This window comes from Hyposmocoma kahamanoa, unplaced genomic scaffold (genome assembly GCF_003589595.1).
Source record: "Hyposmocoma kahamanoa isolate Upper Pololo Valley unplaced genomic scaffold, ASM358959v1 84, whole genome shotgun sequence".
Lineage (NCBI taxonomy): Eukaryota > Metazoa > Arthropoda > Insecta > Lepidoptera > Cosmopterigidae > Hyposmocoma > Hyposmocoma kahamanoa.
Genome location: NW_020654229.1, coordinates 4,816,091 through 4,835,481, shown reverse-complemented (window position 1 = coordinate 4,835,481; position 19,391 = coordinate 4,816,091). Strand labels below are relative to the sequence as shown.

Sequence of the window (19,391 nt, the reverse complement as noted above, 5' to 3'; positions counted from 1 at the left end):
ATGCAATATTTTTGTAGGGAAATAAAGTTTTTTCACGTTTTTTGGGTTAGAACCAATTACAAAATGATGTTGATGACTCGGGAACGAAAACAGTGTTGCATGGTGACAATAGTGTTTGTGATTCTGACTTAAATTATTGCAGTTTTAGGGTCATTTTTGTATCTTCCCTTAGAATAAAGTAATACGTATTTCTTTATATGTTTTCCTTTACCGTAAACTTGTCTAAAGATAAAGGTTTATGATCACTGCCTCTTTGTTTACGTTTCTTCTAATTCTAAAAATTAACGAACTATAGGGGAGGAACCCTAAGAAAAAGAAGGCATTATAGTTTAAAAAATACAGTATTCAGGCGAGTTACCGTGTATTAATAAAAAGCCTCATTGGTTTTTTTCTTAAATGAGATTTATTTCGTATGCTGTCTCGATTGAGCGATTTCCGGCATGCGGGTTTTGCCACGTGCATATTTATGACAACAGTTCCGTAGGTACGCAATATCTTGCAGTCAAACTCAAAATCAAGTCATCTTTATTTCATTGGCAAACGAATTACATTTGAAATGATCACATTGATTAAACTCTACTGCTCATTCGTAGGGCAAGAGAGCCTTGTGAAGAATAAGTAAGAAAATCACTCTTTACAATGTTTATTTCAAACACCTAGTACTTTCAAACGTCTAGTAGAAAAAAATAGAAGTACCGCTAATATTTTAATCAATCAGGAGGCAGTAGACTTTGACTAGTGACATATTTGATATTTTAATTACCAAAAGTCGACATTCTTTTTTTTGGCATATTCGAAGCGCCTGACAAAGTTGCATTAGCAATTACACTGAGAAGATAAAATGTCTTTTTAGTATATAACTTTTGCAAAGGCGTTTTATTATATTTTTAAATAACTTTTTTTGGAAGCTTCCTAAAATAGTGAAAATAAGATGTTTAAGTACAAATTAGGTAGTAAAAAATATATAAAAAAAGGTAAATTATATACTGCTAGAACCATCAAAAACGTACGTTATCGCTAAAAATAGGTAGTAAATAATGAGTACAGTTTTGTTTGTATTTTTTAATTTTAATATTTTTTTGTATATCTCGTTCGGTCCAGCCATCGTGACGGACAGCTTTGAGACACACATTTTTAAACTAGCATCGCAGTACATTTATGAAATTGTAACTTATGTTAAGAAGAATAGTATTTTTTATGAAAAATAATGACAGACATAACATTAATATGAGGAGTAAAAATAAACTGGCTATTCTTGACTGTCGTCTTCACAAAATCACAAATTCATTTAGCGGGCGATGTATACATATGCTCCTGTAATAAGGTTTCGGGTGATATTCAAAATTCGCCATTTACCTACAAGGTTTATATAATAACTACAGTGAAACAAAAACTTTATTCTAAAGGTTATTAAGCAGCTTCTGCGTATGTGGATGACAAAAATCCGTGATAGTGTCCCGTTTGGCTCTTGCAGGTATTCTCGATCTAAGATGTTTGAAATATTTGCAAATGATAAATGTATTCAAATGTATATTTACTAAGAGCAACCCCTAGAGTTTCGAGCTGATTCTTCTCAGAGGAATCTGCCTCACGAGTGAGCTGTATAGTTTGATCAATATGACGCCTTCAAGTGTAATTTGCTTGCCTATGAAATGTAAACGATTTGGTTTTGAGTTTATGACCGCAATAAGTTTACTGACACTATTGTTACTTCAATGTTAGCACAGACGGTTCATCAATTTTGTGTAAATAAATAAGTTAAAATGCGGAATCCTAAATCCAAAACCAAATTTTACGCAACCACAATAAAAATGTTTTGATATAGTCCAATAATTTTAATTCGTTCTGCAATAATAAAAATTGTAAATCATTTTTTATGGTAAACAAAAGCCATAAAAAAAAGCTATTCCATACTTTGTCGCCGATAATGGCGCATTTTTTAAAGTTTTTCTACTTTATTTTTAATTTTTCAATTTTTTATGATGCGGTGTTTTGTGAATTTAATGATATGATTAATGAAAATGGTAAGTATTTAAATTACTTTAATGCAACGGACGTAGATATCCTTAAATACTTTAAATTATTTCATATATCAATGTCATACTTATCTACCTATTACATTGTCAAGGGGTAATATGATTGATAAATATGCAAAATATCAATAAAAAGTAAAATTGCAATAGAAAAGAACTTCCTCTACGCGTCTTTATTTAAGCATTTTGTGTTTATGCCAGTATACGTACACAAAATGTAAAGACGTAGGTAACAACGTAACAACTAACTTCCGTAAGAGTTTCAACGGAAATGGATTCTTGATGACTTGATTTTTATTAAATAAAATTACAATTAAATACGTATATGGGTCAGGTTGGGTATAAGAGCAACGAAGGAAGAGGTACTTGAAGCTTTAACACGTAATCTAAATAGTTTAACACTATAGCCTCTATGAGTCTCTCAAACGAGGCTTGATTCATATTACGGAGACACATACACAAAGAACAAACAGATGAAAATGAAGTTGCATCAAGCGGTGGCGGGCTGCAGAGAGTTGCGGGCGCACTTTGTAAAATGCAATATACTATAGAACATATTCTTTATTAAGTAAAGTATACATTTCTTCAAACACCCAAAAACAAAAGAGTAAAGCCGCGCAGCGTCGCGCTACATCGTGTGGAGTCTCGCAGCCCGGTTTCGCCCACTTGTCCGCCTCCGGCAATACAGTGTAATTTAGTTTCCCAACAATAAGGTTCTTTGAAAGGCGTACTGCGTAGTAGAAAATGATGAAAATGAAGCAAAATTCTTTTGAATTTCATGTGTACTAGCTAAAAAAAGTTGATATTTCTTTGAAAGCAGCTTTTCTTTGTCGCCGCGTCTCGGCGATATGAATCAAGCCTTTAACAGACAAACTAATGGATGTTGGTACGATGCTTCGATGCTGTTGTGAACGTAAACTAATCTTAAGCTAATAATCTATACCGTGTCTTAACACTGGCTTAATCAGTCTCCGGTGGCTCCGGTGTCGAGGGTAGAGAGGAGTACGAAGAGCCAGAATCGTCCAACCGAGCGTCTACCACACGCCCTTCGCTCACAGTCTCATCCTCTCCTCCACCCCCATTCACAATCTCCGCATCCACGCCGTCCGGTGACTGAGCTCCGGTATTAGTCTCATCATACTTGGACATGGTACATCAGACAAACGGGATTTGCGCCTAATCTGATCGATATGTCTACCTAAAAGCCGACCGTCACCGCTTTCCAAAATGTATCTCCGAGAGCTTTGTTCTGTTTTAAATGAGAAGTAAAATATATTTTTTCTTCCGCAGCCGTCTCCATCAAAACGTATATGTTTTGGCCTGAAGCCACAGTACCTTTTTACATAACACCTCAGCATTTTGGTAAGTACCTAAGTACTATACTATCGCGTCAAACTAAAATACTGAAACTACAAGCAGACTGTTTTTAACCGCTTTTTTTAAAAAGAAGTTTTTTTATATGTATGTTACGCATTGGTGAACCGATTTTGATGTTTCTCTTTTTGTTGGAAAGAGTGGACCTCAGAGGTGATCCCATTTAAATTTGAAGAAAACATTCCACCTCTAAGGGTGGCAGATTGATGATGAATCCGGTAACCGGTTTCAATAAAACTTGGCAAATAGATGTAAAGTAGGCTACGGCTAAAAGTCGTTGAAAAACCAAATACAAAGACACGAGGCAAGCACATAGAAAAATTCGTGAGGTCCGCTGGTTCGTTCCTTGGCTTAGTTGGTATAGCGTCTGACACGGTAAGCTAGAAGACGTCGGTTCGAATCCGGCAGGATCGAAGGAATTTTGTATTAATAATTATAACAAATAGATGTAAATTTGCAATATGCAGTTTTTATTTAAATAGTTTATTTTAAGTTCTTCTATTTCACGACATACACGTCTGTCACTCATCTCGGCTCAGGGTTCATTGAAAACCGCCGCCACAGTCTTATGGCTGTGGCATAAGCTAAATGAAGTCCTCTTGCGTACGCACAAATGACAGTACAAAATTTGTAGTCGTTATATTTTGTTTTTTGCTCTTTCTCAGATTTGTATTATTTTGTGTTGTGTTTTTATTGTATTCTTTTTTCGTTTATTAATTCTTTTTATTTTCTTTTGTTTGTCTGTGTTTGTGTATCAATATTTGTTTTTTTTTTTGTATCTATGTGTTATGGCGTTGCAATAAATGTCTATTCTATTCTAATTTAGTTTGATTTTGAATTACGGAATATAGTTCTAATTTTCTTCATCACTATTTTCTTCTTCGTTTTTTCTTCGTAATACACTTAATAAAAATAGTCTTCGTAAAAACTGTACTCGTAACTTCAAAAACCCGTCATTTTTTTCAAATGCCACGAGTTTTTAGTAAAAATAAAACGTCGTATTTTTTTTTAATAAAACGTACAAGTGCACATTTGACCTTCATCGCGCATTACCATTCATTTATCCATTATACCATCGTGATGAAACAGGCGCGTCCAAGAGGGCTAACAACCCTCGGAAAGCGGTTGAATTCCCCAACCCGCATTAGGCTAACGTGTTAAATAATATGAAGCTTCATTGTCGAGTATTACTTATTTGGGTGGTAGACCCCCCCTCCCCTGAGAGGAGACCCGTGCCCAGCATTGGGACCTACGTTCCTCGCTTCGTGTATTACAAACATTGACTTACAATTATATGGACGTCGGGTCCGCGCTAAAGAGTGTCCGCACTTGTAAGGCGCTAAAATCGTATACAGAGCGCCAAACTCCGCTTTAGTCTTCATTTGTTCTACTGACAGCGCGATACTGCGATGACATTACAATTTAAATTTCGAATAGGTTGACTTGGGACATTTTTTTCGTGGTTTTTGTATTAGACCCGTCGTCCATTTATTTGTAAGTGATTGCAATGATTACAAATTTAAATTTTGCACGTGAATTCCGAGAAACTCAGAGGCGCGAGACTGGATTCGAACACATGGCCTCTGCTTTAGAGGCGACTGGCCAAACCATTAGGCTAACACGTCATGTATCTACATTATTAAAAACACTCGGATATATATATCAACTAAGCCACGGTATGAACCAGCCGACCTCACGAATTTTTATTTATGTATCTTTGTATTAAACCATTTATCCATCCATTAGGTATATCATCGTGATGAAACGGGAGTAGACCCTGAGGGGAGACCCGTGCCCAGCATTGGAACGTAGAAATGGGTTGACGATGATAAGTTATTTCTATAGCAAAACGCCCTTTTTCCCCTTGATAACAGCCGATCGATTCTTGTTGTAATGAAATTACATATTGCAAATTTACATCTATTTGTTATAATTATTAATATAAAGATTGAACACTCGGAAAAATTCCTTCGATCCTGCCGGATTCGAACCGACGTCTTCTAGCATACCGTGCCAGACGCTATATCAACGTAAGCCATGGAACGAACCAGTGTACCTCACGAATTTTTCTATGTGCTTGTGTCGTAACTTTGTATTTGGCTTTTCAACGTATTTGGCTTTTTAGCCGTAGCACCATCTATGAGAAATCTATGATATTTCGTCACCCAGTCATATATACCTTTACACGTAACAGCCCCTGGCTAGAGATGTCGCTATTCATTATATTTAAATTTTTATTGAATTTATATTCAATTATGTTATATCAATTTCAAATCATCTTTATTACATCATAGGTAAGCAAATTACACTTATAATCGTTATATTGATTAAACTACACCTCATTCGTAAGGCAGATTCCCTTGAGAAGAATGAGCAAGAAACTCTAGGGGTTGCTCTTTGTAAATGTACAATTGAATACATTTATCATTTACTACCATTGACTTACAAATAAATGGACGACGGGTCTAATACAAAAACCACGAAAAAAATGTCCCAAGTCAACCTATTTAAACGTAGTGACATGTAAAGGAATATGAAAAAGCTAAAACGTTGAATTTAAATTGTAATGTCATCGCAGTATCGCGCTGTCAGTCGAACAATTGAAGACTAAAGCGGAGTTTGACGCTCTGTATACGATTTTAACGCCTTTCAAGTTCGGACACTTTTTAGCGCGGACCCGACGTCCATATAATTGTAAGTCAATGTTTACTACTGATAAATAATATTATTTCAAACATCTTTGAAATAAATATTGTAAATGTTAAATGTATTCAAATGGGTTTCCTATCACTAGTCCGAAATGACATTTTCCAGAAATAACGTTTGATCAAGTTTCATAATCTCGAAAGTAGTTTTGAGAGGCAAATGTTTTTTCTTTTATACTTATCTTAATCTAACCTAACCGAACCTAATCGTGTCTTTGCGATAAACATCCAACATATCCTGAAAGAACAACGGTTTCATTATAATTCGCTTTTCGGTGTAATGAAAATTCGACCAAACGTTATTTCGGGAAAAAAATTCGAGTTTGTGATAAGTTATCATTTAATTGTATATTTAAAAGAGCAGTACTCTGCTTTACCTATGAGCAGTATAGTTTAATTAATATGATGATTTCAAGTGTAATTTCCTTACCTATGTAATAAATATGAATTTACATCGAGTACATAACCAGAAGTAGAGACTAAATTTAATTTAATTAGTCTGAAAACTATTCTGCCATAGCATTACTATACTACATTATATAATTCGAAACAATTAACGGGTGTCGTCAATTGTTAAATCCAGTTAATTTAATATTTAATTACCGATGAAATTTGATTCCGTTTGTTTTGTAATTAGATGTTTTGCTGTTTTTCCCCACACCACTGAATGGAACAGCCACCCATAGTTAGAGATATTATCTTTATTACAATAAATACGGAATATTTTTTGAATATACGGAGACGTACACACAGGTCAGTTGTTGGCGCTGTACTATTTCAGTTTTCTAATTTGTGATTTCAGCGCAAACGAGAGTCAATATTTAAAAGTGATATAAGGCCCGTTTGCCTGATGAGTTGCCAGGGATGGATGGACCTTATTTCGTCTCTATTTCTAGTTATATACTCGATGGAATTTGATTGTAAGGAGTCCAGACTGTTTACTTAATAAGTACCAAATTGAGTTATTACAAGAAACAATGCGACTATATCTTTAGTTTGTAAATACATGGTGCTTTACGCTCTGATATAAAAGTGATAAATAGTAATCTTGTAATTAAACACGAGTTGTTGTCATGCTTGAGAGATAAAACATTGTACTCTGTTATAGATTTCTTTACATTTATATTTCGCTTAACAATTTATTTCTATTCCCTACAAAATCAATTAAAGGGTGTACCCGTAGAAGAAGCGGGAAAAACTGTTTTGCTAAATGGTCTACGTATTTCCTATCAAAAACGGTCTTACAAAAAGCATACGATATATCTAAGGATATTGTCTAAGGAATGCTAATTAATACATTACATGATATTATGTACTTTACCCGATCATATATAAAAAAAAAAGTTGTAACACAACTTACAAAAAATATTAGTAACCTCGCCTTGCCGCTAGATGGCGTTGGGACCAAAATAGAACGCGCTATCGAAGTATTAACTAAATTACCATTTAAGTTGCAACAGATAAACGCGTTGTATCGTTTTTTTTTCTCAACGACTCTGACGACCCTATCACTCTCGCCACTTTGGAGGACAACCAGATCGCGAATCGTTCATCTCCTCACGCACCAACCGTCTTCGCCGGCGAGGTCGTATAGCCCCTCATTTTGTAGTTTATTTCACGGATTATGAGCCTTCAGCTCGCCCTTTTCTTCCGGTCAAGGCCATCAGCAGCCAACTGCAAAATACCCCTCAGAAAAAAGGCTTTGTATTGAATCGTAGACTCTATGAGGCATTCCAGTACTTCCACCGGGTGGGATACTTGGATGAAAGCTCATAGCATCGTCGGCTGCCGCTTCCACCGGGTGGGACAGTGAGCTAACATCGAGGATGAACGCGATTACGTCATTAGAAGCCGTTGGGCATTAGGAGAGTCAAGCTTCTTTCTTCACCCTTCGTCGCCTCGTGTACCCATTACAAAATCTAAGACGAATTATTTATGAATAAAAATAACTTTTGTACGGACGATATTTCTCTTTTAATTACTACAGTGAACCTGCTAAATTTTGATATTGAAGCCCTATACTATATTTACCTCTCCGAAAGTTCTCCATGTCGGTGTTTACACAATCGTTCAATTTCAAGAAAGGATTTACATTGCATACTCATGCGCCGATGAAAAATAGTCACATTATTAGCAATCGTTATTGTCTTAAAAATGCAACTATATAATCAATAAAGCGACAAAATTACAAATGTTAAAACGATACTCTAGTCAGCTGCTGGTAGCTGTAAAGGTACCTGGCTGAGTGAAGAAATAGATTTCTCATAGATGACGCTACAAGCACATAGAAAAATTCGTAAAATCCGCTAATTTGTTCCGTGGCTTAAGGTAGGCGTCTACAGATCCGCAGCGCACGTATCGGACGGATCGCATTCAACGGCTCGGTTTGTGGTAGTGCGTTCACTGTATCCGCAGCAATCGGATTGCCGACGCCACTTTTCGTCCGTGATCAGCACCAACGCGTCCATTGATAGGCAATCCGTATGACTTTGTCGGCACGCATCGGACAAGTTGCCCCTCTGAGCAACTGCGTCGGCATTACCGACAGGCCGGTGTGTGCGGTCAGTGGACGCAGTTGTATGAACTTCCATACCAAGAATACTAAAATCCTTATAATGTGATCCGTCCGATGCGTGTGCTGCAGATCTGTGGACACAGTGAAACTATCATAATATTTGGTACATCTTCTATACAACCTGTGTTATCACAAATAAATGAATTTAATTACGTACTCCACTAATCTTACTACTTCTGGTTATTGGTCTCGTCCATTATTTTTACTTACTTTCACAGATCACACCCAGTCGTTAGCAATAATGAATGCCATCGCGTACATCTCTTTCAAGACGTGTATAAAGTTCGTTCCGGTGCAGGACTGTCCCAAGGCTAACGAGCATGTGTTGGTGTTTGAAAATCCTGAGGGAATCAGAAAGTGCGTCATAAACAGTGGTGGGAATTCCATTGACGAGCCTCATGTAAGTAAACTTTTGGATAGGCATAGTCAGAGATGGGCTAGTGCCCGGGTTTTAACTCTGTTAATGCCGGCTTAAAATCGGGTTAAAACCTATAGATGCCCTGAATCAAGGGCAAAAACTATTTAAGCTACCGTGGCGAGGCGTCCATGTAACTCGATTTTCACCGGCTTGCCTAAAATTTTCCATATATTACAAAATACTACATTGTGGGCAAAATTTTGTGTGTAGAATAAGTTAACCAGTGAAATGAAGTGTACTAGTACCTTGTGTGCTTATAAATTATGTTTAAGTGTCGCCAAGACGCCACTGTTTTTGAAAAGTGTCTTTTGTTTTACGCCCGCTTTACTAACGACAATTTTACGCCTCACAAACCTTACAAAATATTTATAGCTTTTTGATCTAGATGATTCGATTAGCCTTTCTATTGCCCGGGGCTTAACCCGGCACTTTGTTAATCGGGTTAAAACCCATAAGTGTCCAAAATCAGAGGCAAAAACTATTATAAGCTACATATTTGTTGTAAATCGAATTTTATTCATATTATTACAAAATATGTATTTATTGCTATTTGATCTAGACGATTCGATTTGTCTTTTTTTGAAAAACATATAGAAATAATTCGATCGATGCACTTCAATCGATTTTCTTAAAAGTCGATACGTAATGTGCATCGTTAGTAGCGAGAATCCACATAATTGGAAGGAAGTATTTTGTGGAGTTGCCTCTTTTTCGTCTAAAAAAGATTATTTACATCGAAATTTGTAATATGTTTCTGCTCACGATTTTGGGCAGAAATTGACTAAAAACCCGCCGCTTTGGGTTAAAACCCGGGCGGGTTGATTGGATTTTAACCCCCTGCCCATCTCTAGGCATAGTATAATAAGATATGTCCACACTTCGCTTGGAGCATAGGGTTGTTACAATATTATTATTCATCACACTTTTGGGTGGCAGTGTTGTTCGCGTCCGTGGGCTTTAACTCTCGATACCCCACACGTGTCTCCTGGGTAGTGCGAAATGAACAACAGATTCCCTAATCCTGGGTTGTGAGGTTTTTACGGTGGCCTTGCGTAATTTCCAAACACCGTTTAGCTGTGTGGTAGAGTGCTTACTCGCCTGGTTGGCGACCACCCTCGTGTCGAAATCCGTCGCCAAATACCTTTGGGTGTGTTCCGACGGCGCACGCGAGTACCAGTCCCCTCTTCCCGATTGTTGCAGCCTCGCCAATTCCTCGGTCCGTGTAGACCGATTCCCCCTACCCTGCTGCGCTGGGCGTGCCGCCTTGGCGTGGGGGCCAGGGAGACCCGGTGAAACGGTTGCCCGCTGACCGCCCGCTGGTTCGTAGAGGACCCGAACCCTTGCCTTGCCCAGCCTGGGAGGCTGTCCTGCTGCCAGTGTCAAAAGCCTGTGCGTTGGTCGGCGTGCCGGACTGGGATCCCGGAGTGGAACCCGTCGGCCAACCACAGGTCGGACCGGGGGCCCTTCTGTCCCCCATTCCAAGGAGCGCACCGCTTGGTGCTTCAGGGTGGGGTCTGGTCTATTCTTTGCCTGTGGAAGTGTCGAGGCTGCAGCAATCCTCCTTTCTCCCTTGTTTCGCCCTTTTTTATATGACGAGTCGTAATAAGAAAAACGTGTACTCAGCGGCACCCTGTTCCACACTCAATGTGGACTTTTGCAATATCTGGGGACTTCATTCGAATCTGAATGAAGTACACCACCACCTTGAAGCGTCCAAGCCGGCCTTGTTTTTCTTGACGGAGACGCAGATATCTACCCCGGCCGATGTTTCGTACCTCATGTACCCCGGTTACAGCCTGGAACACAAATTCTTGTCTCGGGCTGGGGTGTGCATGTTCGTCCGGGATGATATCTGCTGTCGCCGTCTTCATCGTCTTGAAGACAGGGACCTGTCCTTATTGTGGGCGCGCGTCGATTATGGGAGCCACACCTATATCTACGCGTGCCTTTACAGGTCCCACAGCGGAGACTCGGAGACCGACCGACTCTTGGGCCGCGTTCAGCGGGCACTCGACGAAGTCCTGCAACAGCTCCCCTCAGCGGAGGTGGTGATCCTCGGCGACTTTAACGCTCACCATGTTGAGTGGCTAGGATCACCACGTACCGATTATGCTGGGAGAGCTGTTCGCGACTTTGCCGTGACCAATGACCTCACGCAATTAGTGGATGGCCACACCAGAATTCCCGATATTGAGGGCCATACCCCTAGCCTGCTCGACTTAATGCTGACGACTCACCCAGACGGCACTCGGGTATCCCGCCATGTTTGCTTGGGATCATCCGACCATCTCCTGATCCGTTCTGAGGTATGCGTCACTCAGACCGGACGTCCCCGACCACCTGGGACGCGCCGTGTTTGGCATTATGGGTCAGCCGATTGGGATGGATTGCGTGAGTTCTTTGCTTCCTTCCCCTGGGGGCGACTCTGCTTCTCTTTGGCGGATCTTGATGACTGCGCATTATCGGTTGCCGAGGCGATACTGTCGGGCATGGAATGTTTCATTCCAAGTTCGACAGTGCGCGTCGGGGGCCGTTCTAGGCCCTGGTTCGGTGGGTCTTGCGCTGATGCTTGCAAAGCAAAACGTGAGGCCTACCGGGCCTGGTCCGCTGCGTCAGTTGTCAATGATCCCGATACCCCCAATTTGAAGCGGAAATTTAACGCCGCCTCCAGGTCCTGCAAGAAGGTAATAGCCGCTGCAAAGTTCGTGCACGTTCGCAAAATTGGCGAGAAACTAGTGGGCTATCCCTCTGGGAGCCGTGCCTTCTGGTCTCTCGCCAAGGCAGTCCAGGGAAACTTCTGTCGGATGTCTCTTCCGCCGTTGCGCAAGCCTGACGACTCACTGGCACATTCCGCAAAAGAGAAAGCCGACCTTCTTTGCTCTCTCTTTGCGTCGAATTCAAATCTTGACGACGGGGGTAATACACCACCTACTATCCCGTGGTGTGGGCACTCTATGCCAGAAATCCGCTTTACGCAATGCGCGGTACGGCGTGCTCTCTTCGCCCTCGACGTCAGGAAGTCCAGTGGGCCTGATGGTATTCCTGCAGTTGTGCTCAAAACGTGCGCTCCTGAATTGGCTCCGGTCTTAACGCGCCTCTTCCAACTCTCATACCGCTTAGGTGTAGTCCCGGCTTCGTGGAAGACTGCCTGTGTTCACCCTATCCCAAAAAAGGGTGATCGCTCGGACCCGTCCAACTACCGACCAATTGCGATAACCTCCTTGCTCTCTAAGGTGATGGAGCGCGTGGTGAACAACCATCTCCTAGATTACCTTGAGGATCGCCAGCTGATTAATGACCGCCAGTACGGCTTTCGTCGTGGTCGCGGTGCTGGTGATCTTCTTGTGTATCTCACTCACCAATGGGCAGCTGCCATTGAGAGCAGGGGGGAAGTATTGGCCGTGAGTTTGGATATAGCTAAGGCTTTCGATCGGGTCTGGCACAGGGCTCTTCTATCGAAGTTACCATCCTACGGGCTCCCAGATGGTCTTTGCACCTGGATCGCCAGTTTTTTGAACGAGCGGAGCATTAAAGTTGCGTTAGACGGTTTCTGCTCGGACTCCATGCTCATCAACGCTGGCGTTCCCTAGGGGTCAGTGCTATCACCAACCCTGTTTATCCTGCATATCAATGATATGTTACTGACAAGTAACATTCATTGCTATGCGGATGACAGTACTGGTGATACCTTTTATACTGGCCGTGCAAATATGACCCAACAGGAAGTGGTAGAAGGAAGAGCACAACTTGTGTCTGAAATCGAGACCTCACTGGAGCAAGTCTCCGTATGGGGCCGACAAAATCTTGTCCGCTTTAACCCCACAAAGACACAAGTTTGCGCGTTCTCCGCTAAGAAAACTCCATTTGTTATAGCGCCTAAGTTCCAAGGCACTCCCCTCGTCACCTCTAATAGTATAGGCATCCTTGGCGTCGACATCTCGAACGAAGTCCAGTTTCGGGGTCATTTGGAGAATAAAGCCAAAATGGCTTCTAAAAAGATTGGTGTGCTCAACAGAGCGAAGCGGTGTTTCACATCGGGGCACCGGCTTTTGCTATACAAAGCTCAGGTTCGGCCCCATATGGAATACTGCTCGCACCTCTGGGCTGGAGCACCTAAGTATCAGCTTGATCCACTTGACTCCATCCAACGTCGGGCTGTTCGAATTGTCGACGACCCTATGCTTACAGACGGTTTAGAGCCCCTTAGTTTGCGGAGAGATGTTGGCTCTCTATGTGTGTTCTACCGTCTGTATAACGGGGAGTGCTCAGACGAACTCTTTGAGTTGGTGCCTCCGTCACTCTTTTACCACTGCACGACCCGCCGAAGGAGAAGACTCCATCCCCACTTCCTCGATACTTGGCACGTCACGACCACTCGAGCATCTCGTTCGTTCCTTCCCCGAACCAGTAAGATGTGGAATGGCCTTCCTCCTGAAGTGTTCCCCTTGCGCTATAACATGGAGTTCTTCAAAAGACGTGTAAACAAGGTTCTCCGGAGTCGGCAACGCATGGGTGATGCCTCTGGTATTGCTCGTGTCCATGGGCGACAATGACCACCTCCCATCAAGTGGCTTGTCTGCTCGTTTGCCTACTAATTAACATAAAAAAAAAAAAAAATAAATACGTAACTAGTATGATTGCATGCAAGCTACCTTGACTATAATGCCAAAAATAAAACTCTCGGGCATTTTTTCTTCTCACTACACGACCATAAATATAAAAATAAATTTATTCTGTATAAAAATTTAACCTATTATGAATCTTCGGATTCGGACAAACCTTCCAATCAGGCAGAGCCAACTTCGAGGAAGAGGTCTCGGTTGGGCAGCTTTCGGGAAGCGTCTTCTCGTTCGCAATACCGCAGTCCTTAAGACAAAAGTCTTCGAGCAGTGCGTGTTGCCAGCGATGACTAACGGCTCTGACGCGTGGTCACTAACTATGGGCCTAAGAAGCAAAAAGTCACTCAAGGAGATATGGAGCGAGCACTGCTCGGCATTTGTCTACGTGTTCGAACCAGAAATTAAGAGATCCGTAGAAGAACGAAAGTCACCGACAATCTTTGGGGTAGTAAAGTTCTCGAACGGAGATCACGTGTCGGAAGGCGCTCAGTGCGACGGCCCCCTAATGGATGGACGTATGACCTGGTAACCGATGAATGTACATCGCGTCCGATCGGCTAGTCTGGCAATCTGGGCTATGTTCAGTAGTGGACGTCTTCCAGCTGATATGATGACAATGATGATGACATGAATCTTATTAAATAACCTTTTATTTGCACATATCCGCCAGACTATCGCAAACAGTCAAATTATTGTGTGTTTACATAATTTTAAAGGTTAGCAGTGCAAGTTAATCTAGGTGAGTTAATCTGGGTACCATGGCTGTAATGAGAAGAAAAAGGGTCCTAGGGTTTTATTTTGGGCATTTTAGTCAAGTTATCCTGCATGCAATCATGGTATTTACTCGCAAAGTGATGAATAACATTTTATGTTTCACGGGCGGTACAGCCTCATATCTTTCTACATTAGTATTGATTATAGTGACCCTTCCTACCGACCCTGAGGATATACGAGAAGGGCAGTATAACCTGTGGAATGGAAAGGTACCTTATAAGTTCAGGTTCTGACCCCTGATCAGCCAGTGCACATGGTTCTCACAGGCCTCTGTCACTTGACTTCATCCGGTTCTTCGAGAGGCTAGTGCCTTCAGTGCCCTCACTATTTTCCAGATAGGTATCGGAGCTGTAGGCACGCTCATTTCCCGTTGCACATTGCATAACTAGCGGTTGCCACCGCTAAGCCGTCGTCTCTGAGCGGCGGGAATTACGAACTTCGACTCCGAAAGACCTCCGTTTTCGAATTCTGGCTTCTAATAGAGCCTCTTTGTACTGTGAGGTGCCAATATCTCGAAAACTACCGAATTGTAAATGTGTTAGTCAAGACAAGAAGGGCAGAATAGCCCGTTTACTTGACAGGCCCTTTGGAAGCGTCGCGAGGGGCGCTCTCTAGACCAGCGCCCATGTGCGCCGAACATTCTGCACAATAGGTAAAGAAGGCACTGGCTCACCTCAGTACTATTCCCATTTAGATTTGAAGAAAATATTCCACATTCAAGGGTAGCAAACTAGGGGAGGAATCCAGTTTCACGCACTTCCCGGTCCCGGTAACCGAATTCAATAAAACTTGGCAAATAGATGTACTTCCACGAACTTTTGAGGTCGTTTCTTTTAGTACTCTGTACTGAGATTATATCCTCTAGGTGTACGAGCGATATTCGTAGTTTCTTGTATCCGAATTGGACTTAGTGCACAAGCGATATCCGAAGTGGATCCGTGTTTTCTGGATTTGTATAGTTTCGGATTCGAAAGTGCAAACGCGCTAAGAGTTCCATTCGCATGCCTACTAGAAAGTGCCAGGGTATTTGACTGCACCTGGGCCTAACTCCGGCGCTGTACAACTAGTCTTACTATACTATGCTGTAGGTAGGCCATCGAGTATATAACCAGAAATAAAGGCGAAATGTCATTTAATTTGTTTGAAAACTATTCTGCTATAATCATTACGATGAGAACTGCGCTCCGATTGGCCAGCCCAATTCGAATTCGAAACAATTAACGGGAGTCGTGGTGGACGTGGTCCAGTTTAACTTCAGCTTTGCTATAATGGACGAAAATTGCAAAATTACATATTTGATATTTAATTACCGATGAAATGTGATTCTGTTAGTTTTGAAATGAGATGTTTTGCTGTTTTTCCCACACCACCGAATGGAACAGCTCTCATTGTTAAAGATGTTATCTTTATTACAATAAATACAGAATATTTTGTTTGGAATATACGGAGACGTACACACTGGTCAGTTGTTGGCGCTGTACTATTTCAGCTTTCTAACTGGTGATTTCAGCGCAAAGGTTAAGAGTCGATAATTTAAAAGGGATATAAAGTCTATTTGCCAGGGATGAACGGTCCTTATTTCGTCTCTATTTCTGGTTATATACTCGATGAGGCAGGCTAATGGGCGGCTTAGCGCACGTGGCTTATTAATTGATATTTGGTATCTACATAAAGATAGAAGATTTTGAAGATGTTTTAATTTATGATTGTGATAGTGCGAATATAATTCCAGCGCACCGTTCTATCAATTTAGGTAGGTAGGTAGGTGTAGCTGCATACGTCACATCTGCTCGCAGCGACGGTCATAATGTTCTGCCCAGCACGTCCACGGGAGGCGAACCTATAAATTATAGAGAAAGAAAGAAATGTTTATTTAGCTTATGCAGACTCAAATAACAATACAAAATAAATTAATGATATAGTTACCTATAATCTGAAATGGATTCAACTCAGCATATGTCACAGCTCGCCTGCTGTAACTAGATTTTAACTAGAGACAAGTAGAAAAATTACTAACAATAGGAACTATTACATAAATGGCATGTATATAAAATGCTGCACTGGTTAGGAATTATTATACGAATTTAATGTACCTATATGAAATTTAGGAATTCTGTACCATTATGAATTTTATTCAGGGTGACGATATAGCACTGTTGATACAATAGCGTATTAACTCAAAAAGTGTGTTTTTCAGGATCTATGAAAAACGAATGTATAGCTTAAGAGCTCTCATGCCAAAAAAGTTTTGACGTTGGCTCCGCCTAAATTTGTGAAACAAATATATGCCTGAAGTTCGCGTGACATGCGATAGGAGATGTTGAATTTTGCGCATTAAAAATACCAAATTCGTTTTAGCGGAATAACTCTAAAACTAAAGGGATTAAAAAAAAATCTGTAGTGACAGTTGTCGATCATGCATAAATATAATTAATTATCTAATTGTTGTCCTAATGACCTGTAGCATTTCGAGGATAAATCGTAAAAACGTGAAAATTAGAGGTCATTTCGTGATTTTTATCTATCGAGAAAACTTTATTGTTTTATGTTTCTGATCAGTGTCTATGCTTGAATATATCGTGTAGTTACTCATACAATATTTTATTTTTAACTTTAAAGTGGATATACCCCTCTAAAATCAAATCGAAGATTAGGAATTTTTCCTCTGCTCCCTCTTAAAGTTTATAACAGCCATCTAATTTATTTCCTACTTGCCAAATATATGATCTCCTCTATGAGCTCCTCTATGAGCTCCTCTTTCGCGAGCTACCGTTCGACTCGGATGCATAAATTCTTGTTCCGCAAAATTAATTCATTTTATAAGATAATAGTGATTTATTCAGTGTTAATTCAATATATTATTATAAACAGACAACTTTGATACGCAGTGACATTACAAAGTGCCAGTGAAATTCCTTAGAAACTTAATAATATCTAAAAGTGCCTCATTTTTTGTTCAGTTGTCTCATTCTTTCAATTGTTTTTTACAATATTCTAACGACGGTTTTATTGATGTGTAGGGAATCAAGTATTACGTTTAAATGCGATATAACGTTCATTTTCACATATTTTGACTTACAACACTGTTGTAATAGCTGTGCGACATGTTGGCCAACAAATCAACCTTAAACCTTCTTATGTTGGAAAATTGCGATGTTCGACAGAGGTTGCTGATCGGCTACGACTGTCTGCGAGCTCCTGAGATAGACATGCTCGTACTGAGGGCTCTCGGCTTCCCCTTCGAGCACAATCGATCCATCAGAGATCTGTACATCGAGATTCAACCAGAGAACTTTGAGCCATGTATGTATTTAATTTATTTTTTTAATCTTTTACCAAAGCTTTTAATAAGCAGTGCTTTTTTTAAAAGGGACAGTTTGAAGATATCCGAAACCATAGAAGATACAAGGAAATCTTATGAACCATTAAGTCTTATTTGTGAAAACAATTTTGGCATAGTAATTTTTTTGGTCAAGCGTGAATTGCTGATCGAGTCAGTTTCATGAGGGGATCAATTCATTGTTCATTGAGACGAAAAAAATCGAGACAGGAGAAGAAGAAACAGAAGACCAAAAAACTGACTATGCCAAAATTGTTTTCACAAAAAAGACTTAATGGTTCCTAGGGCAGTTTCCTTGTATCTTTTATGGCTTCGGATTTCCCCATACTGTCCCATTACAAAAGAACACTTTGTATAACCGGATATATGTATGACCGGAAGTAAGGGTGGTAATTTAACTAAAATTTTCTTAGTATGGACATGCCCATTTCGTCTTCAATACGTATAACATTTTTTTACTGTTTATTTTCTAAACAATCCAAGATATCGATAGATATATAGGTTGTCTCATGTTTACTTTTTAAATGGCTAAAGTACTTAATTATTTCTTATTATATCTTTACTTATAATAAGTACCTACGTAACACAACTACAATATTATTTTTTGTAGCAAATACTTGATAGGAAATAATAATTTATCGCCAATGTACTCGAATTTCAATAAATAATGGGCATGTTCAAATATAATCAGTTCCGAAGGTAATATCCACATTATTATTTAGTTTAGCTAAATTAACTTCCTCGATTCTGATACGATATACAAATATTTGAGTTTATACCCAACATTTTGAGGTTATGTTAAACGTTTTCAAACTCTGTTTAAAACCGCATCTGTGCTATTTTTAACTTTCTGTACAAACAAGAATTCTGTATATTCAGTAATAAATATACTTATGTGTAACAAAATCACATTATCTTGTATTGTTGAGTTAACGCGTTTTTTAAACAAAAGGACTAATTTCATTAATTAGAAAATGTCGCTGTTTATGCGATATTTCTGACTCGTGGTATAGTTATAAAACTCATGATGATGAAAAGTAAGTAAGCTTTTCATACTCCCTTACTTTATGTTAATTATAATTTCATAAACCATATCACAAAGGAGCTCTTTTTAGTTCTGAACTAAAATTCTATTGTCTATGGCACTCGCTACTGAATTGAAAAATATATATCCGTGTACAGTATAGAATGAATTCCAAAAAAAGAACGTCGTATTTTTGATAATTAAATATTAATTAAAATATCAAATATGACGCCACTCAAACGTTCTACTACCTTCTGATTGGCTAAAATATAAGTGGTACTTGGCCAATCACGGACATTTATATTCTATCTCATTGGTTTTTTGTTTTGTAGCATTTGTTTTTCGTTTCGATTGTCAACAAAATATACATTAATTTTATTGGTCGTGTTTCATTATTTTAATTTACTCGTAAATAAGTAGTATGCAATCATTACATAATAACTGCCTCTGTGGCCGAATGGTTACCATCCTGGATTACCACACAGAGGACTCGGGTTCGATTCCCGGGCCGGGAGAAATATTTGTATGG

At 39.9% G+C, this 19,391-nt stretch overlaps 1 protein-coding gene across 1 annotated transcript in view; it reads left to right on the top strand.

The window, feature by feature from the left end:
• Nucleotides 1-1,911: 1,911 nt before the first annotated feature.
• Nucleotides 1,912-19,391, top strand: part of LOC113234574 — a 79,464-nt gene continuing 61,984 nt past the window's right edge. Inside the window, exons 1-4 of the mRNA XM_026469928.1 lie at nt 1,912-2,024; nt 3,324-3,395; nt 8,906-9,087; nt 17,663-17,801. Coding sequence (XP_026325713.1) covers nt 1,928-2,024; nt 3,324-3,395; nt 8,906-9,087; nt 17,663-17,801 — 490 coding nt within the window. The 5' untranslated portion in view covers nt 1,912-1,927. The remainder of the gene's footprint in view (nt 2,025-3,323; nt 3,396-8,905; nt 9,088-17,662; nt 17,802-19,391) is intronic.